This window comes from Triticum aestivum, chromosome 2B (assembly GCF_018294505.1).
Source record: "Triticum aestivum cultivar Chinese Spring chromosome 2B, IWGSC CS RefSeq v2.1, whole genome shotgun sequence".
In the NCBI taxonomy this organism is placed as follows: domain Eukaryota; kingdom Viridiplantae; phylum Streptophyta; class Magnoliopsida; order Poales; family Poaceae; genus Triticum; species Triticum aestivum.
The window spans coordinates 114,072,371-114,085,701 of NC_057798.1; the positions used below are offsets into that span (position 1 = coordinate 114,072,371).

Here is a 13,331-nt window from a genome sequence, read left to right on the forward strand (position 1 = left end):
ATGCATATGATACTATTGTATGATACTACCTTCGTAATGCATAGTATCATTAGTTAGTATCTTAGATTGCCTTATTAACTATTATGCATAACACAAAGTAGTGTAACATTTAATATGATACGGTATTATGATATGTTACCACATCCTCTTTTTTCACATTTTATTATTTGCCAAATCATCAAAAAAAATGACATGCATGATATCGTTTATGATACTACTATTACGGGCAGCCGTAGTGAAGAAAGAGAGATAGGAAGCTGGTCGGCACCACACAACGAGGCGACATCTGAAACTTTGGTCTTTCGTTGGCCTTTGAGTCGTCGCCTTGTCTCGGCACGGTACTCATCGATTCAATGACTGCAATTTTTAAGTAAACATTGAGGGTGTACATGATTTTTCTTATACAATAGGGTATATAAATACGTGAAGAGATTCGCTAACCGTCAGTCTAGCTAGTTCCTAGAGATCATCAGTATCAGTTTTAACAATTGGTTGAGCTCTCTATCTGAGCCTCCGGTTCACACGCAGGAGTATTATTATTTACTTTGTCCCGGGCTCTCCTGCCCAGGAACCAAAGCACGAGGTGGATGCCGATGTAGGCGAGCACGGCGGCGAACAGCGCGATGACGTACCCCGTCGCCTTCCACTCCCGGCTGCTGCCGACCGCGTACGCCGTGAGGAGGCCGAACAAGTCGAGCACGATCGCCGTGTTCATGGCATAGAGCAGCAAGACGTTGTTCTGCAGAGACTCCTGCAGCAGCAGGACGATGACGACGACCGACGCCACGAACGAGGTCGAGTTGCAGTAGAAGAAGGCGCTGTACCGGGCCGGGTTGTTGAGCCGCATCACGGAGTTTCCCGCATTGTCGCCGCCCGGCGGCTTCATGGCGGCCTGGTAGGTGACGCTCGCGGCCAGGATCGCGAGCACCATCATGTACTTTCGCCTGGCACTATTCCCACTCTTGTGTCGCCGCCTCATTGCCCTGTCGCCGGCCGGACTTGGCCGTGATGGGTTGCTGTCTTCTCCTCCATTGGCTTCGCCGAATATGAGCAGGACCAGCAGCGCCATGGCCGTGATGGCAATCAGCGTGATTACGACGGCGACCAGGACGAAGACGTACATGGACGTCTGTGGATCGGGGATGGTCCCGCTGAGGTAGGCACCCATCAGGCCGAACAGGGCGATCACCATGCACACGTACAGCGCGTAGCACCGTATGCCCGGCTTGTATAGGTTCGGGTTCACGAGCAGGATGATGAGCGTGATGGACACCATGAAGCTCGTCGAGTTGCAGTAGAAGAACGCTTGGTACCTCATCCCGTAAGTGTCGGCCATGATGGGGTCTCCCGCACGGTGCCCCTCCGTCCAGAAGCCCCCCGTCGGTGTCAGTCCAGCCTGGTAAGTGATGGTGGCCACCAGAATGGCGAGAAGCAGGAGGCGCTTGCGCCTCTTCTCCAGCTTCCTGTTGTCCTCGTAGCTCATTTCCTTGTGGTCCAACGTGAAGAAGACGACGTGAATTACCACGTACGCCAACGTAGCTGCTGGCAAGGCTATGAGCTTGACGGTGGTGATCACGTCCCGGCAGCTCCCGGCCGCGTACGCGCCGATGAGGCCAAGCAAGCACAGTAGCATGGCCACCTCGAGCGTGTGCCGTCGGATCAGGCCCCTCGCACGGACCATGAGGATGACAACCAAGGACGCCACGAACGCGGTCGAATTGCAGTAGAAGAACACCATGTACCGGCTAGGGTTCATCACTGACAGTATCGGGTCGCCGGCCTTGTAGCTGTTCTGCTGGCGCTGGCCGTCCCGCGACCAGACGCCACCCGGCGGGTCCAGCCCCGCGTGGTAGGTGATGGTTGCCACGAGAGTCGCAAGCAGCAGAAGGAGAGACTTCACCTTCTCCATGCCTGCAGGTTCTGCATTCTCCTCATCCATTACCATGACCATGTTGCTGCCTTGTTGTTGCCTACCGCCATCTGATGTTGGTATATCTGCTTGCAGTTGTCCTTCTCCAAACCCTCTTTTTTGCAGCCAACTTGAGCATGAAGAGTAGGCACACACAAATTGATGTGGTAGCCAGCTGGTGTTCTTGAGAGGATTCGAGACAACCACCAACACCATCATCACTAGGAAGATGTAGACGAGAACCAGGTCGATCAGCGCGATGACGTAGGCAGAGGAGCCCGCATTCCCGCAGCTCCCGGCGACGTAGGCCCCCAGGAGGCCGAGCAGCACGACCAGGATGAGCCCGCACAGCTGCACCATGGCGCAGCACCGGCTCTGCAGCCTCCGGACCAGGAGCAGCACGATGATGAGCAGCGACGCCACGAACGCCGTGGTGTTGCAGTAGAAGAAGGCCTTCAGGTGGCCGTGCCCTTCCTCGTCGCCGCCGGGCGGGCTCAGGCCAGCGGTGTACGAGATTCCCACCGCGAATGTCGCGAGCAGCATGAGTACCTTGCGTTGCTCTCTGAGCTTGAGAGACTCATCGGGGCTCTCCACTTCCGATTCCGACGGCGTGTAGGAAGCTAGTAGGATGTGAACGCCGACGTAGGCGGCGAGAGCGACCACCAGCACCCAGGTGTACACCGTGGACGGCACGTCGAAGCAGCTTCCGCTGGCATAGGCCCCCATGAGGGCGAGAAGGTCCAGCACCATGACAAACCGGAGCACGGCCAGCCAGACGGGTCTCTTCTCGTTGAGGAGGAGGAGGAGGAGGATGACCCCAATCGACGCCGTGAAGGCGGTAGCGTTGAAGTAGACGAATGTGATGTACTGAGGCGTGAGCCTGAGGACCATGCGCCCGCTTTCGCTCTCCTCCGGCGGCGACACTCCGGGCGTGCTGAAACTCGCCTCGTAGGTCGCTGCAGCTACCAGCCCGGCCAGCAGCATGAGATACTTCCGCAGATAGTACTCCCACGACGGCTCGTGTATGCTGCTGCTGCTGCCGGCCGACGAGCTGGGCACCGCCGTGGGGCTGCCGTTGGACTCTACCATTTCGATGGACAACGCCATTTATTACTATGATGACTACGCTATAGCTTTTTGTGCGAGCACGGATGGGAGGAAGGCGGCTGTGATGAGATCGACTGCCGATAGCGGCTGTGAGAGAATGGATACAAGGAAGGCTCCGGTGACTGTGAGTCCGCTTGTGCCACTGCCACTGTGTCTTTATATAAGCTCAAGCTGACATGGCCCACTGTGTACGAACCCTGAAGCCAGTAGGTAGCTAAGACTTCTTCAACGACACTTGTTTAACTCCATATTTCATCCTGTATTTAACTGTTCATTGGATGTTTGAATGCTTCAACCCTTCCAAAACCGTTGACCGCATGCATGCGAAGGGGTTATGCATGGTTTATAGCCTCCCACATGCAGTAGCAGTGGAGCATGGGTGTGTCTTGGTAGTGGCGTGCGTAGACATGTGGGAGAGTATAAGTTCAAACTAAACAAGGCACGTGGGAGTACTAATTCTTGCTGGTTTTTTCCGTCTCACCTCCCACCAGCCCTCACGATCAATCTCCATCGATGGAACGAAGTCGCTACTCACTAGCCCCACCGACCGGTTTTTCCAATGCCTCTCAACCGCATCGCACAATCCCTCGGTTTTCCACGCACGCTCTCGCCCAGTCTGCCCCCTCTCAAACCCTCCCGAATCCCACACATGCTCTGGCTGGCGAAACTTGGCAGGGCATATTAGAGGATATTCGGGCGGGTGGTGGTATGGATAATTTTATCCAGAATCTGCCTGGTGCCTACCCTAATACCCCATTGGATCAATTTGCCAGGGTTCCATGCCGCCGCCGCAGTCAAGCTGGTTCCTCGGCATTCGGTCGTTACGCTGGTTCAGGTCATCATCCTCCGCCACTTGCAACGCGCACGGCAATGCGAAGGAACAAGCAGAGGGCGGAGAAGTGCCGGCACACGACGGCGACCTTGGCAGGCACGGGCACCGCGCGGGGAAGGTGTGACGCCCTACACAAGTCGGGCCACGCCCGGAGCGAGCGCCGCATCAACGCCTCCATCAACAAGACGCGACATCTCCATGAGTGTGCGGGGCTAGGGTTTTGGGCGCGGCGTCGCCTTGGTCGCCGGCGCGACTCCTCTTAGTCTTTTACCGCGGCTCCGCCTCCTAGATGGCGCTCCTGTGGGCATGGGTGCACGCGCGCGTCGGCTTCCTCCTCTCTCTCATGGTGAGTTCATCCCCTCCTTCTTCCTCCTCTCTGCTTTGCATTTGATTGGGATGTCGTATATATGTAGTATACGTGCTGGTTGGCAAACGTCCAGTGCTGTTTGGTTTGGATACGCACATGCATCTAGGCTATTGTCTTCTCTCTCAGCGCAGAGCTGTTCACTTGTGACTGACTTGGTTTGTATGCAAGGTGATTGATTCATGGTTAGTGCCAATCTGTTGCAGCATATTCGTGTGGCCTCGACCAAAATGTCGGTGTTGTGCTCTTGTAGAACAACATTAAGAGGATGTGATATCCGCTAGCTTAATTTTGTCCAACCTCCTGCACTGAAAGGATGTAAGTCGCCATCCAAACGATTGAAACACACATGAGCGTGTAATATCGGAAGCAATTTTTCTCTCCGGTAGATGGTTATCGATGTGCAGATTTTGGTAAGCTTATGCTATCGATCTTCTGGTCAGGTGGCCCTGTCAAAATCAGATACTAATGGCAGTTTTGTGAGTGCATGCATGTTCTTGTCATTTCAACTAATCTGGGTGGCCAAGTTTGCATAGAAAGGTTCAAGCTTCTCAGCCATACAATAGGTGTCAGACACCCAGACTTTATGAGCAAGTGATTTGTTCAGGAAAGCAACGGCAGGCACAGCTGAAACACATCCTACAAATTTTGCTTCTCTCAATTGCTTGTTTCTCCTGCGCAGCTCAGAGCATCCCGATGGACAGTGGTGTTCATGGCGGATCGATGGAGCGTGCCTTCCTCTGCACAATTGAGTGCAGGTTCTTGATCATAGTACAGACTTTTGAAAACAATATATTTCCTGCTTGCACTTTACTCACTACAAGAAATATGTCAACTTATGACCTTCTGTCAATTACCCTGGAAGAATTGGTCATAGATTTATGACCATTTGAGACCAATTGGTCAAAAGCTGTTCGAGGGGCTCCAAACCCTAAACCATTGCGACCATTTTGGTCAGAAAGGTCATAATTTCCTTACATGAAATGGTCATAAAGCTAACAGTGCTAGTCCACTGCCTTATTTCTACTTGTTAACGACCAATATAGATGGTCATAGCCTTGTAAATTATGGTGGGTTGCTATGACTAGGTGCCACCTCATCAGTTTTGCCTATGTGTCATGTCCATGTGGCAGTTTTTGCCCTAGGTTGTGAAGCAACCTATATTTCTGTCATTCCCAAAATTCCCAAAAAAATCTCATAAATTCTTTGGGTCATATCTTCGTCAAATATGTAAAAACCTTCCTTGCCTAGTTCAAAAATAATTTAAAAATATTCATTTTCCTATTCTGTTCAGAGTAACAGTTTGTGAAGGAAGTACCACTTTGGCATGTCCAAATAGTATCCATTTTCTACAATGTTTTCCTATGCCCAAATAACCATCCTCCACCAAATGCCAGCTCAATCCATTCATTATTTTGAGCCGAGCTTCAACATTCGTATTTATGTCCAGTGGGGTGGTTTGCAAAGCAAGTACCACCTAGGCTCCTCCTTTTGATCTGAAAATTTGTGAAAACGGTCTTCTTAGTAACTGATCATCCTCAGCCAAAACTCACGCCCATTAGCCATGTACATTTCCCGTACCGCTACTCACGACCATGGCCTCCCCCACGCCCTCCTCCTCTCTCCCATCCCCTTCCCTCACCGCGAGCCCTTCTTCCCCTACCCAGATCCACTAACCTCTCCTCCCTTCCTCCCGCCCGCCCGCCGCCTCCCTCTCTCTCCCCGATCCAGATCGACGCCGCCACCCCTCTCTAACCCTACCATCCCCTCGCCGGCAGCGGCGCCCTCCCTCCCTCGCCATCTCCTCCTCCCCTCCTCACGGCCGCCTCCACCACGCCACAAACCCCGACGACGGCCTCGTGTAGATCCCATCCTGCTCCCGTCCGGATCACGGCGCGGATCCCATCCTCTAATCCCGTAGAAGCTAGTGTAGCCACCCCACCTGCTCTCCTCTACTCCGGGATCCATCCATCCACTAGGTTTCTGCGGCCAGATCCGCCACCCTATCCCTCCCTGCGTTCAAGCCGGTGACGGACGCGGTCGACAAGACCGGCGACCCGCAGCTCTGCGCTCCGTACGCGTCCGACATCTACTCCTACCTCCGATCCATGGAGGTACGTGCCGTTCTTCCTCGGTCACATCGGTTTAATCAATTTCCTCGTTCGTCGCAAGGTTCAAGCGAGACGGCGGCCGGCGGCGGATTACATCGAGAGGGTGCAGGTGGACGTCACCCCCAATATGCGCGGCATCCTCGTCGACTGGCTCGTCGAGGTCGCCGAGGAGTACAAGCTCGTCTCCGACACGCTCTACCTCACTGTCTCCTACATCGACCGCTTCCTCTCGTCCAACTCCCTCAACCGTCAGAAGCTGCAGCTCCTCGGCGTCTCTGCCATGCTCATTGCCTCGTAAGCCCCCGTTTTATCCTCATTTCTGTGCTGAGTGTTCAGTTAAATCAAGATATGAGCCTGACTTCAGATCCGTTGTGTGGATCCAGTAAGTACGAGGAGATCAGCCCCCCAAATGTGGAGGACTTCTGCTACATCACCGACAACACCTACATGAAGCAGGAGGTGTGTGTTCTTCTCTTGCTTGCTTGGTTCATTTGTGAGATCTTGCAATTGGACGACCCTAGCTAGAATGCTGATCTGGGTTCTTGTGGGCATGTGCAGCTATTAAGATGGAGAGGGATGTACTAAACAATCTCAAGTTTGAGATGGGCAATCCTACCTCTAAGACCTTCCTAAGGTATATCACAAACCAAATTATTCTGAATTGCCGTTGCCAACCCTGTTTGTTGCTACGAATGTGTTCCTAACTCTTGTGTTCTGTTTGCTTCCTTCCCTATTTGCAGGATGTTCATCAAATCTGGCCAAGAAGAGAAGGTAATGGTCCACTAGTCTCATACTACCTTTGAGCCACACTGCTGTTAAATTGGTTGATGTTCATCATGTGCATCGTTGTCTCCTCTGCTCCGGGTTCTATTCACTAAATAACTTCCCATGTTAGTAAAATTATAGCATAAATAACTTCCCATGTAGTTCTTCTATTTTTAGTTTGGGTTCAACTGATTGGTAGGCCTAGTTGCTGACGGTTTATGGGACTGACTACAACACGAAGGATGGAACAGGGGTATGTGTAGCAGTTTTCATAACCGACCACAGATTATCAGGGGCAGAATGCACTTAATTTTAATCAGTTCCACTGACACCTAGCAATCTCTTAGCAATCCCTTCTTCTTTTCAAGTCTGGAATGCATTTTTTACTTGAATTCAGTAGACCAGATGTGCACACTTTGGCTGGCGTATGTACTGCTATCTATCTCATTTGGCTATCAAAATGTGCATGTCTTCATAGAAAAGAGATAACTGTGTACTATGTCTTGCTGCAAACTGAGGTTGATATCTCCCATTTGCAAACAAAAGAGAGGTTGATGTTTCAATATGTGTTCACTATTGTTTGGTACTACATCTTAAGACTGTTCGCTTATTGCCTTCCTCTAAGCTTAATTTAATTGGAGCTGCGCCAATTTAGAAAGGCTTCCGCATCTCTGTCTACCACATCTGTGAAAGTGTGAATCATGTCTCTATGCAATACCTGATATGATAACATGACCTGAACTAGAACTATTGGCTCCTTTACTTGCTCTGGTTTGGTTAAGACTGATGATACCATGGATGCACATTACTATTAAGTTTAAAAGTTCTGTTAAAACAAGGTGGAAGCATGTTCTTTCTAGCAAATGTTCTAGACGCTGCCACACTTATATTTTAATTTTCTGTTATTTTCATTGTTGCTGCTTTGTATAACAAATGTACTGCTATCTATCTCATGGTGATCACTAAACTAAGGAGGCTTAACCTGATAATAACTTATTTTATGTTAATAGCCTACAATGTTGTCTTGGAGCTTATTATCCAAAATAATACCTCTAATTTTTGTGTCCTTCAGGAATGCGTATCCTTCAGGATAACTCAAGCCCCTCCTCCTCTCCTGTACATGAATGTGAGATGCTGCGCATGCAAGATCTGAGCCAAATGGCATATTGTAATCTTTTTATTGCTGGTTTTTATGTACGATGTCATGAAGATGTACGTTTGAAATGTTGCTTTGATAGCAAAATTGTATTCCTGTGTACATGCTGCTTTGACAGCAAAATTATGAAAAATTCTCAACAATATATCTGTGTAAAATTGTATTCCTGTGTACTGCACCTGAAAAAGCTACAGCTAACTGATGATGACAACTGGTACCCATCTGACTAGTGGACCCTTCTTTTGGGAAAAAAAGAAAAACTAAATTCGTTTAGACAAAAAGGCCACAACCCAACAATAAAAAGGCTGCAATATTGGGCTTGGCCCATGTACCCAACCAAAAATTGACAGACAAAAAAACACAAATAGGCTGAACTGTTGGGCTCGGCCCATGTAGAAAATCGAATTGGACTGGGCTGAATCTTGTGCCACATCAGCTTGCCACGCTGGATGCCTACGTGGCCTGGGGGAGGTTGCTAGTGACCAAAACGCCACAGTAGGAATATTTTGGTCATAAACGTCTTTGACCATTTCAAAAGAAAGGTCGCTATAGTCAGTTTACGACGGCCAGCTTTTGACCTTCTGTTTTTGGTCACAAAAAGGTCATAAATGGAAATTTGTGACCTTTCAGTGACCAATAGTGGTGGTCATAAGTTGACATATTTCTTGTAGTGACTTGTAGCATAATTATACTGCGTATATTTAGTGGATACTATTGTTTGAGTAATAAAAATTTGGAAGCTCAAATTATATACTGGCTTTAGATTGTTGCCTTAAAAAACAAGATATCTTTTTTCACTAAAATGCAGGGTTGACTTTTCATTCAGGAATAAGGGTAGTACAGGGTGTGTCTGAAAAATCCATGGTAGTGAATGGTACACAGGCAACAGCCCGCAAGGACCAAAGCAACTCTAATCTGGTTCGCTCGGTCTTTGAATCAGCTGGTTAAAAACCAAGAGGTCGTTTGGGGTTCGTAGTAGTGTTATTTACTAGAGGTAGCCACGGTACTAACAAAATTAGAAGTGTTAGAAAAACAAAGTGGACAGAACCGAAGCTACTTCCCTTAGTATTGTCGATGTCTACTTGACCTTTCATGGGAATCGGATGTAACCATCCCGCAACCTGCGATCGTTCTAGCAACTGGCGATTGTTCTTTAGCGAAGCACATCAGTTTGTTCTATTATGTTAATCGGAAAGTCTGTACATATGAGTTCAAACTGAGACTGAGAGAGTGATATAGATTTGCTCGAGTTTAAGAAATATATTATGTTGTTACTTGCATCTTCCTTTGATTTTTTTCCCTTGCATTTCTTCTTGTTTTCCCTATCATCTGTTTATAGAAGTTGCTACATCAAATTAAGCAAGTACATTATCCTCTCTTTTCCAAGTTTATCTTAATCCGTTCATCGGAAGTCTGTACAAATGAGTTTGGACGAAGAGAGTGACATAAATTTGCTTGAGATTTTGAATTATTTTCTGCTTTCAGGTTTGCATGCTATACTGCTTGATTAATGATTATTGAGGAAAATTAGTGGCAAATGTTGGTTGAGAAAGCTCCTGCATTTACTGTAATGCACGGTAGTTTATTGCAATATGATCTGCACGGTAGAAAACGCTCATTTGATTTTGTTCTGTGCTTGCCAATAGTAATAACTTGAAATAGGCTTTTATCATGATTGTATAGTTTATTGATGATGCTTTGTTTCAGGATATGTGGAGAGGTTATTTGCAATGATGTTCAAGGCAGATAGTAGTTTAATTGTTTTATTTAAATTAAAATGGTTTATGTATTCTGCCGGAACAATCAAATGCCATATTAATTTCAGAAGAACAATTTCTAAGTTAGTGTTGTGCTTGCATGTATGGTTTTGTTAAAAAGAAAATTTCAAACCAAAACAGAGTCACAGTTTGTTTGAGTTTAATTCCTAGAGATGATGAAAGAATCTTAGTGCCTTTTAATTATTTACATCTCAGTGCCCAACCCGATTATTATCAGACTTTAAACTGTGTCTTTGAGTTGCGTGTAGGTTATTTGAATGTATTGAATTTCTACAGTTATATTAAGATCCAAATCACCAATTTTTGTAGGTTATGAGGGGATATCCCAATGGACAGGGCAGAAAGCTTGTTCAGAGCGACGATGCCCATGGGTGACTGCGGTGTGAGTTGGTGGTGTACCGTCGTGGCAATAGGGACGCGGAGGCAGGGTGGAGGCCAGAGATGGCATGGGGAAAAGTTTTGAAGAGCAAAGCAGTGACATTGTACAGTAACACGGTCATGTGTGTGGCCTCTGCGCAGCAGCGACGGGTAGCCATCTGAGCAAGGACTGCGAGTTCACACACATGTTTATGATTTTTTTTGACAGAAAAACTGTAAGGGAACCCCCTACAGTATAATTGGTGCAATAACCCAAATTGCATGTACCGTGTCTTGGACCTCGGTGCATGGGAAGGCATCAGCCCCTTCCCACCACTAGGCTATGCCTTAGTCTCCCACACATGTTTATGATGGTGCTCGAGGCCACAGGGCCAACCAGGCATGCGGGTGGTACGTGTCTGATTGTCAACATCGGAATCTAAGCGGTCCGTTGAATCTACGCACATTAGTTTTATTTTACAAAATATTCACGACCTAACTATGTGCTCTTCTATCAAGTGTTATATTCATACGCAACAGCTGCCTCAATGGTTCACACTTTTGCAAGTCGTCACTTAACACTTCATATGATAATTGGATCAAATGCAGTCATTTTTTTTAGAAAAGGAGGATGACCCCCGGCCTTTGCATCTGGAAGATATATGCGGCCATTTTATTGATTATTCTCAAAGACCATACAAAGTAGAACAACAATATGTTTGAATCCGCCATCTTGAATATGCCTGAACAACAATATGTGCAATAAGGAGAGATGTCGTGTTTTTACAGTTCGTCTGGTCAAATTTTCTTACCCCGCATTTTATATCAGATGCCACAGTAAAGAAAATGTTCTCAGCCTTGGATGATGCGTTCACTTGATTGTTGAAACCATTACCTTTTTCTGAAGTAAGTCTAACTAGCATGCAAGTTGCTCTCACGGGTGTAGGTTTGTCCGTTGGCAATTGACATCATAACCGCTCAAGAGAGTTGACAGCAGATTGCTTATGGTAGGACCTAGCTATTACCAATAATTTATACTATCAAATGCAGTGTCAGTGAATGGTGTTCCTTTATCATGGTAGAAGGTTGCATGTCTTCTGCTAGGTTCATTGATACTTCTCGGTATGTACTTGAATGTTGCTTACCTAATTTTTTAGTGGCTACTATTCTCAATGGACAGAGATAAGGTTTACGTGATAATTGTTGTCGAGTCACTGAAATACATGCATGTCCGTCCACTCTGACGGCTACAAGGAGCAACAGAGGGTGGGAGGAAGGATGAGTGGAGGAAGGGCGAGACGGAGATATATAGACAGGGGAAGAGTGGAGATATAAGGTTTACGTGGTAATTGTTGTCGAGTAGTCACTCAAATACGTGCATTTTAGACCGTAGCAACGCACGGGCATTCTGCTAGTAAATACTTGAATACTCGGTGTTTGAAAAACTAGTGGTGGTTAATTATATATGTTTTCTGAAACTAAGAGCATCTCCAACACGCGCCCAAAAACTGGGCCATGTGCTAAAATCCGGGTTTTCTGGGCGTCGGACAGCTCCAGCAGAAGCTGTAAAGCTGTGCGCGCGTAAAAAAGGGTTGGGCGGGCGCTGAAAAACGCTATCAAAAGCTGCAAATTTGAGGTGCCGGATTGTGCGCGCTTCACAATATACACTACGTGTTCTTTTGGGCGCGCGGTTTTGGGCATCTGCTAAAGCGATGTTGGTCCGGCGCACTAAAAGTGCTACAGTGGCGTGCTAAAACTATTTTAGGGCGCGAGATTTTTTTGCACCTGTTGAAGATGCTCTAACAAGGGATACGGTAGGTCAACTATTTCGCTCTCTTTCCCTCTCAAGAGAAGGCGACGATTTTTCATCCTTCGTGAATGCCGACGTGGCGGCGGTTTTCGCCCCCTCCATCTATTGCTCTAGCGGCTGGGGGGGGGGGGGGGTGGCCTCCCACTTCCTTCTAGTTTGTTCATAGGCGTAAGTTTCCATCTTCATCAAGTACCACTGGTGCTATGAGGATGGCGCTGGTCGAATAAGGTCACGCCAGTCTCTCCCTCACCACGATGGCATCAAAGAGTCGATGGTCTTGTCTACTTACCATTCTCTTGGGGCGGCGAGCTCAAGGTCCGATATGTATGCTGGTTGCTGATTATACGGGTGAAGATAGTGTTCCTGGAACAAGGTTGAAGGCCCGTCGTCAACCAATATGGCCCTCTAGCCAGTATCAACGACAAGAAGAGATGGATCTAGATCCAGGTCGGCGTGTGAAATTTCCCCACCAACGTGCCACATCAATAGGAGAGTGTTTCACAAGCATGGTTACCAGTTTGCAATGTCTTTTTGTCTATGCTGTTAGCCTAGATGATGGAGATATGTCTGGCGAGCGTTGTGGCGACATCAGTAGTCGACACGGTCCATACCTATCATACCCCCCCCCCCCCGCCCCCCCACACACACACATAAACAGAGTTGGAAAAAAACAGTATCTAGGAAGCGCTTAGATAAGCTTAGGCGTTAGGCGATGGCCAAAGGCCTCACTTGAAGCATAACTGGAAGTCTAGGCAAGGGCAAGCAAGAAATTGTCTCCCAAGCGAGAAAACATGCCATATTGCATTGATATGCCAAATGAGCGATATTCCAACAACAGTAGCCGGTAGGTAACTTATTTATATGCCCTAGTTTAATAAACATATAATACCACAAATACACTCTGATAGTAAAAACTATATTACCACCTTGGCCACGCGAAAGGCCGCCTAGACACCAACAGCCTCGCTTATGCCTACCGTTTTTTTTTCCTACGCGTCTCGTCGGTATACTAGATAAAAATCAGATATTGTTTGAGCTTAAGGGGTTTAGCAAGTTGCACCAGTTGGCTGTTAACGCGACTTCCTAAATAGTCAAATGGACAGCCTTGTGGCAAGGAATCTTGACATGGATTATAATTACTT

General features: G+C 47.7%; 1 protein-coding gene and 1 pseudogene across 1 annotated transcript; one reads left to right on the forward strand and one right to left on the reverse strand.

The window, feature by feature from the left end:
* Positions 1 to 481: 481 nt before the first annotated feature.
* On the reverse strand, positions 482 to 3,830 carry LOC123039061 (uncharacterized; annotated as a pseudogene).
* A 307-nt stretch (positions 3,831 to 4,137) lies between these two features.
* Positions 4,138 to 7,109, forward strand: LOC123039063 (cyclin-A3-1-like). The gene is made up of 6 exons (XM_044462366.1): positions 4,138 to 4,194; positions 6,192 to 6,326; positions 6,385 to 6,617; positions 6,707 to 6,786; positions 6,882 to 6,957; positions 7,064 to 7,109. The coding sequence occupies exons 1-6, from the start codon at positions 4,138 to 4,140 to the stop codon at positions 7,107 to 7,109; spliced, it is 627 nt and encodes a 208-aa protein (XP_044318301.1).
* The last annotated feature ends 6,222 nt before the right edge of the window (positions 7,110 to 13,331 follow it).